Source organism: Saccostrea echinata, unplaced genomic scaffold, assembly GCF_033153115.1.
Source record: "Saccostrea echinata isolate AGI-Se365-2 ecotype Australia unplaced genomic scaffold, CSIRO_AGI_Sech_v1 ptg000030l, whole genome shotgun sequence".
Classification (NCBI taxonomy): domain Eukaryota; kingdom Metazoa; phylum Mollusca; class Bivalvia; order Ostreida; family Ostreidae; genus Saccostrea; species Saccostrea echinata.
In genome coordinates this window covers 2819684-2841381 of record NW_026889779.1, presented here as the reverse complement: position 1 = coordinate 2841381, position 21698 = coordinate 2819684, and the positions used below count along the sequence as shown (strand labels likewise).

The 21698-nt window shown below is 32.2% G+C and overlaps 1 protein-coding gene across 1 annotated transcript in view; it reads right to left on the bottom strand.

Moving 5' to 3' along the window:
* The window catches only part of LOC133197107 (protein Fe65 homolog), a 49155-nt gene extending 33830 nt beyond the window's left edge, over positions 1-15325 (bottom strand). Inside the window, exons 1-3 of the mRNA XM_061332955.1 lie at positions 15268-15325; positions 13835-13929; positions 11719-11758 (exon numbers count right to left, since the gene is read on the bottom strand). Of these exons, the coding sequence (XP_061188939.1) occupies positions 11719-11737 (19 nt within the window). The 5' untranslated portion in view covers positions 11738-11758; positions 13835-13929; positions 15268-15325. The remainder of the gene's footprint in view (positions 1-11718; positions 11759-13834; positions 13930-15267) is intronic.
* Between the last annotated feature and the right edge of the window lie 6373 nt (positions 15326-21698).

Below are 21698 nucleotides of genomic sequence, written 5' to 3'. Positions count from 1 at the left end.
CAGCTCTACTGGTTTGTACTTATTACAAAGGATGAGAAAAGTAGCAACTAAGGCAACAACGATAATAAAATAATGATCCTTGGTCAAGTCTCTTAGTATGAAAAGTTTTATTGTAATTAGATTAAAACTGTATAGGAGGGATGGTGTTTTCAAAGAATTTCACAGAAATATTTTTTTAATAGTAACCATGCCAACACAATTTATCAATAAACAGAATTATGTATCTTAGTGTTATTGAGCCTACTTGTGTAGAAAGTTTTAATGAAATCCGACCAAAATGAAAGACTTCCACAGAATTTTCTATTTTTATTAACCATGGCAACATCCTTCGTCAAAAAAAAAAAAACAGTACACAGAATTATGCATTGTGTAGTCTACTTGTGCACCAAGTTTTATTAAAATCTAACCAAAACTGTAGAAGAAGTAGCATTTTGAAAAATTGTTTACAAACAGACAGACAAAAGACAGACTAATGGACACCTTCCTATCACACAAGCCTTTCTGATCACTGACCTGACTTGACCTCACAAGGTACCTATTAAATCAGAAAATGTGAAGTCAACCTTATAGATGAGGTCAGGAATACTTAATAGACTTGTAATGCTCTCACCAAGATTTTTCTTTGAAGGATTTTACTTGAAGTATCTTCTACACCTACATCGTAATAGAGCTAAATGCATAGAGACAAAAAGTGTTTGCTTTAGAGAAGTGCATGGACAGGCATGATCTACATCTATGACTATGCCTGTCCATTTTTCTATAAAGATTTAGACCCATTGCTGTGCCTAACCATTTCTCTATAGAGATTAAGAGCCATGGCTATGCCTGTCCACTTCCCTACGGAGATTAAAACCCATGGCTATGTCTGTCCACTTCTCTGTAGAAATTAAGACCCATGGCTATGTCTGTCCACTTCTCTATATAGATTAAGACCCATGGCTATACCTGTCCATTTCCCTAAGGAGATAAGACCCATGGCTATGCTTCTCTAAAGAGATGAACAGAAAAATGTACAGATAAGACTCAGGACAGATATTACAGTCACTGTATGCCCTGGCCATATCCCTGGCCAGTGGGGGACTGTCCAGAGGAGGCATTGAAACATTGATATTAACAACAAGTTTGAATGTTTCTCTGGGTTGCACTGTCTCAAAATTTACCTGTACAGGTGCATATCTGTAGTATTGGGTAGAACATAAAGAAATCATTGGCCAATTTTCTTAGAAGTCAAGATTTAAACTTCAGGTGGGTGTAAACAAATAAAATTTAAAGATATGCTTTACTCAAATGAGGGCGATTTTCTTCATGAAAGAATCAAACTGTCATGTAGCCAATATCAATTAAATCTAAGGATTGTTAAGCACACAAAACACTGAATACATTGACTGTTATGGCGAGACACTACAGTTGATTGAAATCAGGGGATGGGCCTGGAGCAGCACAATCCAGGAGATGTGATCATGAAATACTTGTATACATTAACAATCTGGCTGTTTAAATATTTGATAATCAGGAACAAGGATGGTTATAGGAAGGTACAATTAAAAACAACAGAATTAGTGTCAGGGAAATTCCTAATGTTGAACTGCTTCACCTACCACTGTTTACTACTTTAAAAACTGTATCCCCCAAATGTATGCCCATTCCCCATTTACCCCCCCCCCCCCTTTTGATTGTCAATCTGAAAAGAAAAAAATGTATGTAGTCAAGCTTTAATGCATCTCATCCTAAATGGGGTCAAATTTCAGAAAACAACATTTACAAGCAAGAAAACTGTGTTTAATTTACCAATATTGAGGTCAATTTTCAAGGTCATAGTAATCAAATTCCAGTGTTGACACAACTGTATACGCAATGAAATTATCTCACATTGCAGTATATATCAAGTTGATACTAGATCAGCTTACACAGATACAAGAGTTCAACAATCAATGGTCAAGGTCAATTCTAAGGACAGTAAACGAAACACATCATCTAGATTTAAGTGTAATGTTAGTAGATGATAATCTGAAAAGCTTATTCAAAAGGTGGGAAACATTTGAATTCAATACCAATCACAGGGTAAATATCAAGGTCAGTGGAGGTATATGAATTATCTCACCCTGATTTACTTGTAGTTAATCCTGATGGGTCATCCTCAACCAAGATAATTGTGTTCCATTTAACAATCTAAAAGTCAAAGGTCAAGGCTAGGTCAACTCTGATAATGGCAACATCTTGACTTCATTTACCTATGTGTAATGTTAGAGGATGGTGATCAGAATGGGGCATTTTTTTACAGACATTAAAAGTTTTTCATCTACTGACTTCAAGGTCAAAGCAAGAATCAATATTTATGGTGGTCAACATTTATGATGGCCAACAGACAAACAGATGGACAATAAGACTCAATCAATTCATACACTGATCTTACTTCATAATACTGCCACATTAAAAAAGAAATTAACAAAACCAGAAACAGTTTTCTTTGCCTTTTGATTTACTAAGAGCTTCTACATGACCAACCATCAGTTTATATTTTAAGTGAATAATACTAATCACAGTAAATGGACTGAGCATTACACTAACTTACACCTGATGTAGCTTAATCAAGTCAGCCATTGATACTGTGGTGATTAGAAGAAATCAGCCATGTACAAAAGTAGGCAGCCTAATGCTTCTGCACAGTGAACATCTTCCTGTAATGAGGAGTAATGACAAGTACTTTTACTATAAATCATCAAAGTTAATTAGCAGGACCACAACCTGTGTACACTCAAGGACTTCCAAGGACAACATTCTCTCTACAAAAAAGGCTGCTGATGTTACGAGGCCTAAGCTTTCCTGGAACATTCCTGACATCAAACTAAGACCTATAATAATATCATTCATCACCACCAATGTTTCCTTCCAATAAGACCAAGTGATAAATGAAGAATCAATAATTTACAATAAAAGCTGAATTATCTCCCAATAAGGACCCATAAGGCAACATATCTCTGATACTCAGTAATCTGCTTTTTATATTTTCTGTCTCTATGAAATGGTATTACATGGAATTTAGTAAAAAAACATGAGATGTCAGACATAATAATGAAAGACTTCTAAGTCACAGATGACCAGTGAACAGGGAGTAAATGTGATGTGACCACTGATAGGGGTTTTTGACCATATCTTCCATTGTAGCCATCAGTAAGAAATGAGCTGCCCTGTTCTGAATCAAGACTGTAATTTGATCCAGCACCATCAGGAAACTCAATAAGAAGTCAGGGGGTCTTCTGTCACTTTCAATTTCCTACAGAAGCAAGTCAGTCATTAGCAACCATTTCCAACTCCAAAGATACAATGCTGCAAAATGTGCCCATGAATAATTTTCTTGAGTATGCAAATATAATTATAACCCCAGAAATGGTGAAATAATGAATCGCTGTGTACCTCTTCCAATGCCAGATTGATTTTCTGGCTTAAGTCTAGCCAGACCTGCACAAACATTGATTAAATAGAAAAATCACGAACTTTATGAAAATTAATTTATTTTTTCCGAGAATTCAAAGGTGTTCCTTGTGAGTATGACAAATATAGCTCCTTCCTCAGATTTTAATAATTCAACAGATGAATCTAATCCTACACCATTCAGTGAAGAACAAAAAAAATCCCCTAGATCTAATTCGGATTAAGACTATTATCATTTCTATTATCCTGTAAATGTTCAAGAATCGTGACCAAACCACATGGTACCACATACAGATAAAATACATTAAATTTCTTACATGGTCTGCACTTTTTAATAGAAAGGAAAGTAAAATCTGAGGAAGCTTCTGTCGAAATAAATTATAGCAGCTGCTAGAGAATATAAGGATACTTGTGCTGAAACTAAGAACTAGTTTTATTGCCAATTACGACAAAAGGATTGGAGAAAATGATACTGATCTCTCTGCTCGAATATAAAATAGGATATTGAAATACGATTTATATATAATTGTATACAAAACATTTTGCTGGATAATGAACCTTTCCTTGCAAGAAATCAGTTCTCAAACAAAACTGTCTTTTTAAAAAGGATCAATAATCTCGACAGGATACACTAAAAATGGATTTTACTGTATTTCACAATATTTTATTTTGTGAGATAGTGTTTATAAGCAAACAAATTTCATAATCTTAAATAATGTAAATATACAAAAGAATAAATAATAAGAGAATAAAATTTTTGTGAGCAGACTGTCTCAGTAATTCTGCAAAATAACATTCTTGCAAATAAATAGTGCACATCAGAACTATTTTAAGAACTCTACAAGCTTACAAAAATTTTATGTTCCCAATAACCAAGACCTTTACCCTTTCCAAAAGACCAAGCTTTAGGTCGTGGTACATACACCACTGGCAGAGGTGTAGATATATACATCTCTTAAAATTTCATGGGCATATAGGTATGAATTAGTGTGAATTTTTATTTTCATTTTAATGACAAACTGAAATAGAAGGAATTGCTGCTATTACCATGTCCCTGTAGTGTACATATTATGTAAAAATCAACTAACAACAGAACCATCAGCCACAGTACTCACCTACATATTAGAATTTGTATCCTCTAAATGAATAAACTGACTAAATGAATAAACTTAATCATCTTCCTGTGGCCAAATTATGAGATTAAGGCCATGATTTTCACAATATTTTTTATCATTCATTCTGAGTATAATCAGGAAGATGGAACAGGAATAAATAGTTAAGACTAAGGAAGAGAAAGAAACAAAAGGCCCATGGGCTACATTGCTCACTTAAGTAGCTATGGCCCTTCTTTTCTATATCATCAGATTCTTTTCCCTATATATTCTTATGTAGAACTTGAATCACATTTCATTTTGTGCCCTCATCCTACACTAGGGGGTTGTGATTTGAACAAACTTGAATCTACATTACCTAAGGATGCTTCCATATAAACAGGAATAATCATGGCTTTGCTGTTCTTTTGAAAGATTTTTCTTGTGTATTCCTATGTAAAATTTTGATTGCCCTACCCCCTGGGGGTCATGATTTGAACAACCTTGAATCTACATTACCTGACCATGCTTAATCATGACTTTGCTGTTCATGGGAAAAGATTTTTAAAGATTTTTTCTTATGTATTCCTATGTAAAGAGTTGTGGTCCCATCCTATCCCTGTAGGTCATGATTTGAACAATTTTGAATATACACTACTTGAGGATGCTTCCAAGTAAATATGACTAATCATGCTGTTCTTGGGAGAAAGATATTTAAAGATTTTTCCAATATATTCAAATGTAAAATTGATTTCATAATTCCTACTGGTTGTTCATAAAATATACAATAGATGTAAAGTATTTTATTCGACTTAACAAAAGAGAAGTAACCTAAAACCTTAATTACCGCACTGAGAATTGTTCTCGACAGAATTATCCTGAAATGTTGCTCCTAGGAATATTCTCTTCCAAAAACTACAGATTTCTGAAGTCATAAAATGGAATTTTATCCATTTGAGAATTCTTATTATGTGAATTAGAGAAACTGAATTTCTCAAACTTTACATCAAAAGAAAACAAAACAAAAGTCTTTCATGATATTGTAGATTTACTACTAGTATTAAATCTTAAAGTAGGTACCCTATATACTCGCATATAAGTTGGTTTGCTTATAATCTTTCATAATAAAGAAAGTAATATACACAAAAAAACCAGAAGTCTCTGATGAGACTGTAGCTCTACTGGTATATACATAGAATACAGAAAGATGTGTCTTAGTATAGTCTACTGTGTACCATGTGTAATTGAAATCCTATCAAAACTGTAGGACGAGTAATTTTTTGAAAGAGTTTCACAGATACAGTAAAACTCGCTTATAACGAACATGCTTATAATAAATTGACACTTTCATCGAATTGATTTTCATTCCCAATGACTTTAAACTGTATTGTGATACTAAGTGATATAACAATTTGTTTATAACGAATCAAAATTGTCCATCTTTGGCATTTGTTATAAGAGTGTTTTACTGTATTTATATTTATACTAACACATGGCAATATTAATTGTTAAAATAAAAAACCAATAAATAGAATTTTGTCTAAGAATTATAACAGTAGTCTATTTGTGTACCAACTAAGTCTTAACAAACTCAGAATTAGACTGAAGGAGGAGAAACTACAAAGATATTTCAATTTTTTGTAACCATGGCAAAACTATTCATCATAAATCAAAACCAATGAATAAAATTGTTTATCTAAGTATAGTCTACTTGTATACCTAGTTTTATTGAAATTGAACAAAAACTATAAGAGGAGTAGAGTTTTGAAAGAAAAGCACAGAAATTTCTATTTTTAACCAAGGCAACACTACTTGTCGAAATCAAAATTTGATAGAAAGAATCATGTATCTTAGTTAAGTCTATTTCAGTACTTATGTACCAAGTTGTATTAACCAAAATTGTAGGAAGAGTAGGGTTTCTTTCTATATCAGTAACCATAGCAACACCCAGAGTTGAAATAAAAGAATTATATTTCTTTGGTTTGTATATAGTCTACTTGCGTACCAAGTCTTATTGAAATCAGATCCAAACTGTTGAAAAAATTCAAAGAAATTTATATTTTTAGCATCCATGTCAACACCGTTTGTTATAATTAAGTATCGTAGTATAGCCTATTTGTGTACCAAGTCTTAGTGAAATCCAACCAAAACCGTTGGAGGAGTAGCTTTTTGAAAAGTTGTTTACAGATAGATGAACAGACGACAGACACCTTACTACATGGGACTGAGAAAATACTTAAAAATATCTGAGGATTCAAGATATCCAGATTAAAATACTTAAGGATTAAGCGTATGGGACTTCCAGATCACTTGGACATATCCATTCGAAATATCAGATACCCAAGTTCAACTGTATTTAGTAACAATCCAAACACAGTTCACCGTCATAAAAAAGGGTTTCTACATCTTTTAGTGAAAAAAAAATTGTTTTAAATCAGAGTAGTATTTTGAAATAGTTAAGAGATTGTATAATTTTCTATATTCTTCTATTCAGTAGAACTGTGTGCCCTAGCCTGATACAGTCCACTTGAATAAATCAGACCAAAACTTTACTTGAAGTAGAATTTGTCAGACACATACAGTAACCAGAAGTCTCTGATGAGACTGTAGCTCTACTGGTCTGTTTGTATAACAAAAAAAAAGTAGCACTTGGATTTGAAACATTGCAACATGCAACAATAAATAGAATTATGTATCTTAATGTAGTCTACTTTTGTGACAAGTTATATTGAAATCAAATGAAAACTAGGAGTAGTAGCGTTTTGAAAGTATTTCACGGAAATTTCTATTTTTAGTAACCATGACAACACCATTCACCCAAATAAAAAAAAAAACAGAAATACATATTATGTATCGTAGTGTATTCTAACTGTGTGCCAAATTAGATTGAAATCAGACCAAAATTGTAGGAGGAGTAACGTTTTAAAGGAATTTCAAAGAAATTTCTATTTTAAGTAACCATGGCAACACTGTTCATCGAATTCAAAAACCAATGCAATAAATTATGTATCTTAGTATAGTCTTCTTGTATGCCTAATTATATTAGAAGCAGACTTAAACTGTAGCAGGAGTAGTGTTTTAAAGGAATTTCACAGAAATTTCTATTTTTAGTAACCATGGCAACACCGTCCATTGAATTCAAAAACCGATGCAATAAATTATGTATCTTAGTGTAGTCTACTTGTGTGCCAAGTTATATTGAAATCGGACCAAAACTGTAGGAGGAGTAGCGTTTTAAAGGAATTTCACAGAAATTTCTATTTTTAGTAACCATGGCAACACCGTCCATCGAAATCAAAAACCGATGCACTCAATTGTGTATCTTAGTGTAGTCTACTTGTGTGCCAATTTATATTGAAATCGGACCAAAACTGTAGGAGGAGTAGTGTTTTAAAGGAATTTCACAGAAATTTCTATTTTTAGTAACCATGGCAACACCGTCCATCGAAATCAAAAACCGATGCACTAAATTATGTATCTTAGTGTAGTCTACTTGTGTGCCAAGTTATATTGAAATCGGACCAAAACTGTAGGAGGAGTAGCGTTTTGAAAAATTGTTTACAGACAGACGGACAGACAGACAGACAGACGGACGGACGACGGACACCTTACTATCGCATAAGCTCTTCTGGTCTCTGACCAGTAGAGCTAAAAATCAGTTAAACGAAGTCACTGGTACCTGTGGAATTACTTTACTATATCAGTGATTCGTTATATCTGTATAAGGAATTTGTAAAATTTATATAGCTGGCAATCCAAGAAAACTTAGCTATAACCATGAATTCATAATATCCATTTCGTACTAAACAAGTTTTACTGTATAAAGATTATGAAATTTTTAGCAACCTCATGAATGACAAAACTATAAACTACTGTAGATCACTTTTTATTCACAAGAACTTTATTTTCACGTAATTATGCAAGGCTGCCTGCTCGCAAAAATTTAATTCTCACATACATTTGTAGTACAAAAGATTATATAGAATAATAACCAGAGTTCATGAAATTATGTATTGCTTATAAATACAAATTGGCCATCTTGCGAAATTAAAGAGTTGCAAAAATTTGGTGGTCTACAGTAAATAGAATGAAGTTGCTTGATGGAGTCTACTTATATAAATCAAACTAGAACTTAATAGGGATAAGTTTAAATTTTTTTTTTAAATAATGAAATTCAATGGAAGTTCACTACTGCTGCAATACTTCTACAGTAAAACACACTTATAATGAAGTGCCAGGAATAGGTGATTTTGATTTGTTATAAGCGTAATTCATTACATGTATATCCACAAAGTTTACAATATTTTAAATTTTAAATATGTGTCAATTCATTATAAGTGTGTTCACTATAGGCATGCTTTACTATACTGGACTTTAACATTGCTTTTCTTCCTCATACTCTGTAACAGGTTAAGGAGAGATAACTCCTGTTTCTCCTTGGCATTTCAGAACCACATTCAAAAATATAACTCACTCTACCATCAACTATTACTTTCACCTCTGTCACTGGTTTGCTAATATGATAATGACTAGCACAATATAGAGTGCTTGTTTTCATGTCACTATAATTAGATATTAGCATTTTTGTCTTTTAATGTAGATATTGACTCGGTATATCTAGAACTATTTCTTTACTTTGAATGGGAATTATCTTCTTTTTTTTTATTTACTTCATGTCAAATATCTTGAGGTTAGCCCATGAAAACTCTGCTCAAGAGATTGTATATAACTAAAGATCAGAGAATTAGAGATGTCTGAGAGAGGAACGAAGGACAACTCTGCTCAGGAGATTGTATATAACTAAGATCAGAGAATTAGAGATGTCTGAGAGAGGAACGAAGGACAACTCTGCTCAGGAGATTGTATATAACTAAGATCAGAAAATTAGAGATGTCTGAGAGATGAACGAACAACAACTCTACCTAGGAGATTGAAAACTCAATGAAGAACTATTAGCAGTCAATTTTTTTTTTATCAACACCCATATATGACATTAAATCAAAAGAGAAACTATGACTAGTCTCATATTTCTGTCTTTTCCTTAGCTAAACAATACTCTTGAGATTTTTTTAATTAATCTGATGTGAACATTATTCTATCAGACAATCAATATGAAAGTAAATTGTATTCAGTTCCACTCATCCAGTATACCAAATAACTCTAAGGCCAAATAAAAAAATATGTGTGGTTCCGGTTACCCGACCTTCCCTATTTTATACCCCCGACCCTAAACTTTTTTTTGGCAATTTTCATATTTTTTCCGGAATTTCACCCGATTTCCATCAATGGCTCCAGTTTAAGTTTTAGTTTCAGCAATGACGGCCTCCTTGCAAAACATATTGCAAGTGTTTAATAGTGTTAAATCCAAAGCAAGGTAGCATGTAGGTGTCCCCTACCAATATTGACTAGTATATTATCACACCACATCTAAATGCCATTTGCAAAGCAGTGATAGGTATTATTAAGAAAAAATTAAGAAAATAATTTTGTTAAAAAAAAAAAAAAAAAAAAATCCCTACCTACCTACCCTAATATTTTGGGAAGTGTAACCGGAACCACACATATTTTTTTGTTTGGCCTAAACATATTAAACTTTCATAAGATGCTTGCTGGAGTAATTAAGGAGATTTGTGACTTTTGATGTTAAAATAGAAATATATCTTCTTATACACTGTACTAATATGAAGCAGTATCTTCTGCTGAATAAATTTTATCTATATCTGAAACCTACATGTATCTGGATACTCAATATTGTATTTTTTTTCTTGTGTTGCATAAAAAAAAATTTAAAAATCACAATAGATGATTTCCTATGACGTAATTCTTAGGAGTTATTCCCCTTGGCCACCATCTTGTAGGTCAAAGGAGTGAATTTTCCTCTTTGAGCAACCAATTTTAAAGATGCATGCCAAAAATATATGGGAAAAAATATTTACAATATTGAAATTATGAATTAAAAGAAACTTTAACAAACGTTTATTCATAAGAAATACAGTGTTATCTTCACCTCAGTGCCCAGTATAACAAATTGCACTTGGTTGAGTAATGAAGGGATCTGGGGATGTTGACCTACAATATGGCAGCCATGGGAAATAACTCTTGCTTAAATCACCTTAATGGAAAACCATCTATTCCTGGAAGAAAACTGAAATATTCCATCAACATATTTGCTTTCATGTTCAATTACAAAATCATACAATCAAATCCTCTTCCATTAAAGAAAAATAAAAAATTCTGAGTGGAAATTCATATTTGGCATATTTATATAAACATACTGATTTTATTTCTTGTGTTAAAAAATAACCAATGTGTAATAACAAAAACTAACATCATATTCTGATGAGCAATATATAACGAAAGTACACAAAAACTAAGAGTATTGGAATTTTTCAATGGTATCAATGCAGTCTATTGTGGTGCCATCTTAAAATGTATAAAAACAAGCACATATGCATTACTTCTAAAGCTAACTCTGAAAGATATGAATTCTAATGAAACTGTATTTACCGGTATATCTGGATTTGTTTTTCCAAATGATAGAATTCATTTTCTGATGGACATTTATTTCCTTGATGGGAAAAAAAGAAATAACAAGATATTTTCCAGGTAGTACAAGCAGTAAAATTTGATAGCCAAAAAAAAGAAAAAAGAAAAAGGAAAGAAAATAAAGAAATTCTGTGGGTGTAATTATAAATTTCTCTTTTGTTTTGTTTTTTTTTTTTTTTGGGGGGGGGGGGTGTTTGTTTGTTTGTTTTTTGTTTTTTTATTTATTGCTTTTTTAAAGAACATGTGAATGAATTTTTTTCATATTTTAACTTAATCAAAGAGGAATAACTCTCCCAACAAACCCCTGCAATAAATAGTAAAAACATCTCAAATTAGAGTTGTCTTTCTTTTGCCTGAAGTTCTCCAATAATCCTGAGATGGATGATTAATTTTATTGAACGCGGCACAGAATTCTAATAGAACTCTATGACTCAGTTCATGTCATTAAATAAACTACCTACACAACGTGTCAATAGAGTACTATTGGCCATTCTGATTAATTCTATGCTGTTCACGCTTTAACGTCAAGATTTTCTCATCAATCATAATAATGTTTTCTTTTGAATTTCCTTCATCAATTATAATCTTTCTTTTGAGTCATTAAATAGTGAACATTTTTTTTTAAAGTGCAACTAATTGATTAACTTACCATTGGGAGACTGGGCCATTATATCCTGTCATAACACAACCTACGTAAGAAACAAAAAGCAACATGATAGGGTAAATAAATATTGATAAGGTATAAACTAATCAGAATTGTTCATCTCAGTAAGAGAAATGTTACACCTCTATTAAAATATTGTAACACAACCCTTAAAATTCAATACCATGCAAATTTAAACAAAAATTGATTACAAATATTTATTTGAATCATAAAGTACACATGATAATCATATCGCATTGAGGGTTACAAAAATCAATAGTTATTACTGATAAAATGTCATACGTAAATGTTAATTGCATTTGTAAAGGAAGTAGCTAGCACTTGGGCATTGAAAATTTTTAAGAAACATGAAAACTTGATATTGGTTCAAAGAAAAGTTTGGAGTTCCTGGGAAATGCAATCAACAAAGACAGGTAATAGATGATGAAGATAGGTGAATAGCTGTAGTAAACTTTTACCAGTAGTTTTCATGGAAGATCAGAAAATGAAAATGCAAAAACTTCAACAAGACATTAAGTTCATTCAGCATGATAAAAACTTAGATTTATTATCATATACCAAGACAAATTAAAATCTCTTATTAGAAATGACACCACCACTATGCTGATTGATTCTAGGGTAGGACTACTTAATTAAAGTTCTACTTCATACATCACTTAGCCAATGAAAGATTAAACATCTAGAGCAGACTCAGCTCAAGTCATGGTACAAGGCATATTTACCTGACTCATGAGAATATCTGAATCAATCATCTCAAAAAAAATTATTCTGATCACTCATTTGTAAAATGTAGGTCACCTGCAGCATCTAGAGCATGAATGACTCTATCCCCCGATGCATCATTGATGCAACTTCAATCAACGCTGGACTTAAAAACTCTTTCTTCCTTGAAAATATTGTGACATCCTTATACAAAGTAACTGTAAACAGAATATAAATGTATACCATATAAGCATCTCATGTATGGTGAATTATTAATGCTAGGATTTTAATCCATGCTGAATTTTATTCCTATGATACATGCTTGTCCAGTTAAACACATCAATCAACTCTTTGTTTCAGGTTCAGAAGTGTATGTTATTTAGGGTGAACTTATGTCATGTTTCATAAGACCTTACCAAGTGCTCTTATTTTAGTGAATTAGATCTTTACACTGTAGTCGTTACAGTGTATGTACAATGGAACACTCTTTAATTGAAGTGTGAGGAATGTTTGGAGTAAGAGTAAAGAAAATAAATATGCAGGACAAACAATCTGAAGTGAACAGAATATCTCAAGTACTAGAAAAAATGAGGACTTGAAAATAGGAAGCAATTCCAGAAAGCATATCTAGATACCTCACTGCTCTTTCTTTGGGCCATGTAAATTACAATGTACAGGTATTTCAAAATCCATAGGTTCTGTTAACCTTGTGCTGCTAACCTTCAGATTATTTGATTTGATGAACATTAAAGAAAACTTTCTTCCATACAATCTCATTGAAATAATTCTTCTCCATTTCTCTGATAGGAATTAGTGACTCAAACTTATACTACCTGACCCCCCCCCCCCCTTTAAAAAAATCCCGAGTTAAGCAAGACATATTATACTTTAATTACTTTAACTGTAAGCACATACCTAATTGTACCTTCACTAAACAAACACTAAAAGGTCTCCTTGTTTCAACATTTTGTGATTAGGGACAAGGACCAGTTCATTTAACTCTTAAATTCTTTATAAATTTTTAATTTTACTGACTGACTCGATCTTACTATTTTGATAACGTTGAATAATATATTTAAACTTATCACTCACAATTGATATTCATGGTTTGACAAGAATCTAAAATCAAACATGAATTAAGTCACTGTTTGTAATAATAAAAAAAAAAGACTACAGCAGGTCAGAGTTGTGGATCTAAATCCAATTGACACAGCTGATGAGATCTGGCCATTGCTGCAGATGAACTCATCACTTATACAACTAAGACCTATTTACCAGCAGGCTAGAGAGATTGATCTGTCTGTCTGCAGAAGGAAGGATGGGCAAAACAAAGGAAGCATAACATAAATTAAATATAGAAAAAAAATACACAGCCTTTTTGTGGTTTTTGTAAACTTACTTTCAACACCCACCAAACATGGATGATTTCCTGTTCTGTGGTATGCTTTGGTGGTGGTACTGGCTGCCCTCTTTGGTGGTGGTACTGCTGCCCTCCTACAAAAGTACTGTATAATTAGTTATCAAAACATGTCAGCTAGTGCTTGGCTTGACTCAGAACTATGTAGTATGACATGTGTATATTGTGCTAAAGGAGATGGGTGAACATGACGAGCGAAAAGCCTATAGTGTGACAAACATGAAGGTGAAAAATTAAATTTCAATTATATCAAAATTTTCCTTGATATTTCATCTAACATTAAAATATACTTTATGTAAAATCTCTACAATTTGCAAAAATCTCACAAAGATTGAAATTATTTGCTTAAAGAATATTGTACACACACTAAAGAGGGCAAAAAGAGTCATTTTCTCATACTATAACACTATTTTTCGATATGAGTGGGTCTTCGCTCCATTTTTTTGAAAGTTAATCCTCGAAGTTTGCATAAAAATATACATTTTTTGGTTTCCAAAAATATGGAGCAAAGACCCACTATATCTTAAAAATATACTTTTATGACATATCATTCGCACCATTTTGAAAAATACTTGAAGTCCATTAAGTCAAGGGTCATATCACAAACATGATTTAAATGCCGCTATTCATCAGAACTTGAGTAGTCTAGTGGTTAGCGTGCTAGTCTCGAAAGAAAATGAAACTCAGGATTTTTATTGCTAGGGTTCGAACCCCACGAATACCACTTTATTTTTTCAATAAGAGAATAAATTTTGCCTAAAAAATTTTCCTCAGAAAAGTTTTGTTTATCATAATTTCATAAATTTCAATAGTGAGAACTTCACTCTAAATACTGAATTCACAAACTGAACATGATTTTTATATATCTTAAGCTATAGGCTTTCTGCACGCTATGTTCGCCCATCTCCTTTCTTAAATCTAAGAAGATGGTGAACATGTATATATAACTTAAAATGTTGAAACTTTGCATGCTTTTAAATTTTTTTCTATCTCAGAATACAATAGTCCAATAAGTATCATACTCAGGCTTTCTCTCTTTCTCATTTTTTTTGGGGGGGGGGGGGGGAGAGGGGGTCACAAGATCTCTAGAACTTGCAGTTTCTTCTTTGCGTGATATGCATTGGTTAATGCACTTTTTTCACTTTTTATACAGACATTATCCAATTTGGGACAAATATGAGGACCAATCCTTCATGAATATAACACTTCTCCAATTAAAAAAAAATCTGAACAGATATGACATTTGTAATTATAAGGAATGAAGATTGTTTTTTTTTTACAGTAAGGCATTTTACAATGCTGTAGACTCTTTCAAAATGTACTTATTTAAAAAATCTCGGAATTACTAAAGCAGGTATTACTCATTTCTTCTTGAACTTAACCAAAAATTGATCTGTTTACTGAATCATACTCACAGTGTCTGTGGAGTCTTTGAAACAATATGGCGACCACAATTCAGCAATGGATCAATACCTGCAAATAGAGTTCCCCCATTACAACAATGGTCATATGTACACTGATTAGTCCCATTATGATTATATTGTATTCAACAATAAAAGAACATCTTCACAAAGTGTAAGATAAAATAACCTCTTATTTAGATTCCGACCTATGGAAAAGACATCAGGATATCACAACTGAGAGAAATCAAACCTAAGGAAACAGAATTGATAAACTACTGCTTACTGAGAACTGACTTAAAAATCAATTGGTATGCTTTTGGTATTGATTTTCTCATCAATTGAGCTAGACATCTATGTAGTAACTTTCTGATTCTGTTTCAAGGCGTTGATTCTGAAATGGCAGTTGTAACAATTTCTTTGTCAGACACAGGCGCTCTCTTTGAGCCCCTTACTTTTATCTCTTTATCCAAATCATACTTGTACATAAATTTAATATATATATAATAATGAATAGCTTTCTATTTACCCAACAGATGACATCATCATATTTACATCCAAGGCATATTTGTCTATCTTCAAGAAGTGAAAGAATCCACCATTATAATTATAAAATAGTTTGTTATTTTGTTTTGATATAAGCCTTTTACTTTCAATATTAAAATGTTTCATCTATAGTATTACACTGCAAGCACCTGCACATTTTGCAGGTTATTTTCTGATCACTAAGATGAATAACAGGATGAGATGCCTTTAGACCACAATGTGACACAGTCCTGAGAAACTCCCAACTCAAAAAGGAAGCTATACAGAATACTGAAGCTACATATGTAACCTTTATATAAAGGGAAACTGTACTTAGTGCCATGACTTTCAATTGATCTTTGTTTTTCAGTTCTCACAAGGCAGGTTTCTTACTGCCCTCCATTTGCAAGAGCTCATTCTCTAAGTAAATGACAGCTTTGTATTAAATTCCCATATCATTCTGATATAAAGGTATAGGAGGCCATTTAAAAAAGAAAGGGGTGTAAACTTTATAATTTGGTGATCCCTGGCTCACTCTAGCTTCATCAAATTTTACTGAACTTTATGAACCATTGACCTCATTGTATAATTATCCCTTATTTAAGATAATTTCTGCACAGCCAATCAAGCTAGGACACTCTTTCCAAAGGATCACTCTAATAATGGATACTGGTTAAGGCTAATGACATTCTTTGTCAGCTATACAACTGATTTAGGCCTCTTTGTCATTAGACCTGACAGCTAATGCTCCTTTCTACATCATTTGGTTTTTTCTTTTTTGGATACGATTTCCTGTAAACTTAACCTGTGTATGCCTGTATCTTACAATATATATTCCATCATGTCGTGATGTGATACACTTAACTACCATTTCATCAACTATCATTTGGCTTTTAATTAACCCTTGACTAAGATGCACTGGCTCTGGTACACAGTTCCTCAAGTCAGACATCACTAAACTCAACATCTTCATTGCTCTTTTAACATCATACAAGAGCATCTCTAAATAAATGACAGTGGGAATTTTGTCCATACGTAAAATAATCCCAAGTAAAATTTTCAATGGGAGAACCAGAACTTTTGGGCTTGAGAAACACAAGAATTTTAAAGAAAATGAAATAATTCCACAATGTGGATCACTTCTTCCAAGACAAGCATTTTAATGTGGAGAATCTCCTTACAAACTAGGAACTGCCCTGTGGAGCAAATGGACCATCCCCTTGCAGACAAGCATCACAAGTAGATCATTTTTTACTATACAGAAAAGAGTGGAATTGAAAAGTGGATTATCTCTTCATGGGATAAGCAACATCAAGTATCTACATGTAGTATATTATTGATAATTCCCTAATAAGACAAGTTAATTATTCACTTCAAAATGAACAACAGAACAAAAATCACAGAGTGGAATCTCTCTCTATTCACAAACCAAGTAGCCTAAGTGAATTACCCCTTACTATACAAGCAATACCATTTAGATGAGCATAAATTTTCTTAAAGGGTGAACATTACCAGATGGACTATCCCAGTCTAACACAACTACAAAAAAATATCACCAAAATATGCAATAAAGAACAAGTACCACAAAATGTACCATTCACTTACCAGACAATTATCACAAAATTATCATTTTCTTATAGGACAAGAACTATGATAAGTTTCATCTACTTACAGAACAAGTACCACATAATTACTGTACCCTTACACAATATGTACCACAAAAAAGACCCATCTACTTTTAGGACAAGTAAACCAATAAGAACCATCTCCTTACAGGACAAGTACCACAAAATGTATCATCCCCTTACAGGACAAGTACCACAAAATGTATCATTTCCTTACAGGACAAGTACCACAAAGTATATCATCTCCTTATAGGACAAGTACCACGAAATGTATCATCCCCTTACAGGACAATACCACAAAATGTATCATTCCCTTACAGGACAAATTATTCCATAACAATATACCAGTACAGTCAAATCTCATTATCTCGAACTCAAATCGGACCAAGGAAAATCTTCAAGATATCCAAGGGTACGAGATATTGAGGGTAAAATACATAGGAAATCAAAGTACAGCATATTCTCCTAGGAGTTAAAATCTAAATCAGAGAAAAATATCATTATTGTAATAATTCTTCAAATTTTTTATCCAGTTTACAAAAAAGTCAAAACGCACTAAATCATTGCTAAAGACAAGTACTTTGTTCACATTATGACATATGACTTTATCTTCAAATATTTACATTTGCAAATGCTTTTCTTCATATAACACTATTGAAAACAATGTGTATCTATATCCGTGTAATTTAATTCCGGTTGTAACGCGCCATTTGATTGGACAAAAAATTTACTTTATATCATATAAATTGGGTTGCCTACGTCACAATGACTTGTGCATGTTGTGTCAAAAACGTATCGATCTGCCTGACATTACATTTAAATTAAATTTAATTTTGTACAATTTGAAGTCATTTTTATGGGCAATCATTTTTTTTCTTACACTAAATGAATAAAAATTAAATTATAAGGCATGAAATTAATAGCTACCCAATTTATACGGTATAAAGTGGGTTGGAACAGTTTACGCTTTTTTATAAACCGCTTTGTTTATTTCTTCCGCTTTGCAGTTTATAAAGCGTAAATTGCCCCAAACCAATTTATACCGTATAAATTGGGTAGCTATTAGATTCATTCCTTATATAAACATGGGTTCCTCAAGTCATAAACGTTCGACGTAATTTCTCAGTGACGTCATTGTAAAGGGTCCATGTGCAAACAATGGATTAAACACGTGCAGTTGAGTTTGAAAAATAAAACACTTCACATGTTAAAAATTATAATCAGGCAAACATAAAATATAAATAAGTCACAAATGTAAATATAAGTAATAAGGTATCATTTTTAAACATCTATCGGGATATAAATACGGGTTGTTATGAGATCAAATTTACCATAAAGCCCTTTGGGCCTTATGGAATTTGATCTCGTGACCAACCCGTATTTATATCCTAATAGATGTTTAAAAATGATACCTTATTTCTTAAAGGTATACATAAACACCCTTGAGACACAGGGATGTTATGCAGTTGGTAATAATTAACCTTTACCTCTCTAGTTAGCAATGAACCCCTTCATCCAGTGCCTAGCATGGCATAATTAGGTCAAATAATTGTCAAAGTGTATAGATTGCTTCTGAGCATGAAAGCTAAAGAAACATTCAAGTAAAAATTCGTTTATGTACATTTATCCTTTATTCACTTATAAACTTTAAAAATGTTGAATGAAAACCTATGATAGTTTGGTGTTAAATTTCTTTTGCGGAGGCATGTAGATGCCTGTAAGTTGTCATGGTACACTGCTGAGTAAATTGGCTCACACAGAAGGGATGCTATATAACTACATGTATACAAAAACCGCTCATGCAATGATATTTCATGTGCATGATAGCCATGGGAGATTAAATATGGTTCAACTTCCAAAAAAGTGGTTGGGACTGCCATATGACTTCAATATATCCATGGGATATTGAGATATTGGTGTTCAAGATACCAAACTTCACTTGTTGTTATATAAAGATCCTGACCTTTGACCAGGTGACCTCAAATGTAAAGGTGTATTTCTCTAACCATTTCCTACATATTAAATATAAAGTCTGTAGGTTTCAAATTGTCTGAGTTGTATCAAAACATCACATAAATAATCTCAATCTCTGACCTTTACAATCAAATGGTGGCAAAAACAAAGAGGAAAATCCACAAAAAAATGTCATAACAAGAGAAGTACTGGAAAGTTAACTTATAAATAAGTTCATTTGATATTTGTTTTTTAATAAACATATGACAGAACTATACAAAAAATATTTTTCCTTAAGAAAAAAGTTGGTAAAAATCAATACTTGTTATAAAAAGATACTGGGACTGCCTCAACAAAAATGATGAGCATTTCAGCTGCACACACAAACTTGAAAATCAATAAGGTTCCATGAACCATACGAAAGACTAAAGGAATGATTTTGTTGAGATCTAATTGCAATGCATTTATGTTCTAGTTAACATCAAATGGGACCACTAACATCAGAAAAAATAAAAAATGCCATGATATTTCAGAAAGCAATAGTTGTTGCCTTATTTAATTATGAACATGCCTTTATTAATCAATACAAGAGGCCATGAGAATACAGAAAAGGATTATAAAGACATTCTTATCTAATCTCCATGATTTTGAAGCAAGTCTGGAATATCACCAATTATCAAAACCTCTGTTGTTATCAGAAGAAACTTTGTGTTTGTACTGATAAGAAAAATACAAATAAGGTACTGACTTGTCTAAGACCAATCAACATTCACAATACTACATCACTGACATCATATTGATTGTCTCCATACATACATTTCTCTGGCAGAGATGAATTTTTGATAAGCTTTATCTACTATTTATGAATTTTATTCATTACTTATCCCTTGCTGCATATTTGTATATTTATCTTGCTATGTGTTTATTCTAATATCAAAATTAAAATTTTATAAACATGTAATGCCGTCTACTGTATGGGCCAGTACATTTCATTGTAAATAAGATTCTCACTAGAATTTTGTAACTTGAGTCCCAGGACCAAAGATTTTTAAGAAGATTGAGTCCCAGCTAAATTTGATGCATTTCAGAAAAAAAAATAAAGTCCCAATTAAGTTATTGCATTATCTTTCCATCCAAACAAAAATAAAAGCCTTTCATTTAGTTTATTTTGTGCAATAAATAAATACATGTATACTGTTTATGCATCCAAGCTATATCCAAAATTACATGTGTATTTACTATTCATTAATTGCTATAAAAATACCACAATGAAGAGTCAACCACTGGCAAGTAGCATCAATTATAAATTTCTCAATCTTTATATAGGTTTATAACCTTTGACTTTCAGAAATAATGAACATTAAAAATAATGAGCAATGACCAACTCTGTTTTGCCAGAAAAACATAATATTCATACACTTATCATGTATACTGTAGGTACCTTATTTTTCACGAGTACTTAATATAGCAAAATGGCCCTTTGACGTCAAATCACGAGAACACTAATTCGCTAGTGGACGGTTGATAAAGAGATTTTATATCCATGGGTTTCAGTACCATAAAAATAAAAGCGAGTAAATTTATTTCGCGAATGGTGCTCCTCACAAAATTAGGCGATAATTAATTCCTCACGTAAATTTAGGAATCTACAGACAGTACATGGTATATGAGTGAAAGGAGAACATTGCTGGATAGTACATCCTTCACTATTCTTTCATAACAAAATACAATCTGACAGTTTACACAATTATTGAAGATGCAAACATTTCCAAGATAATTTACTAACTAGTCGCAATGCCTTTCAATTGGTGGAAGATTCCAAGATAATTAATTTATACACAATTTTATTCACAAAAGTTGAAAGGGATTGGGCAGAAGGCATAGACCCTTTTAGACCTCTCCCTACAACAAGAATTGGTGAATATACAGTATAAGTATAATATTAATTCATTAAACAAACATTGTAGAAAAAGAAACAAGAAAAGAGAAGGAAAAAATACAGAGAATTACTGGTTTGGAAATGTTGAAAAAAGTTACATATATGACAGTGTTTAAATAAAACACTTTATTTCTGCATTATATGCATGTACTGATTCAAATATCTGAATATTAATATTGAGTTTATGATCAAGACTACCATATAATGAAAATCAATAATATTTTGGATTGTTCGAAAAAAGTACATCTCTAGAGGATGTAATATTTTGGACAAGCAAAAAAGTAATGGTAAGCACCTTCAATAGAATATCAGCCATGTAAACACATTGGTATGTCTGATAAACATTGGTTATATAAAGCTCCATCAAATACTTGCATTATTCCTTTAGTTAATCAACAATGTTT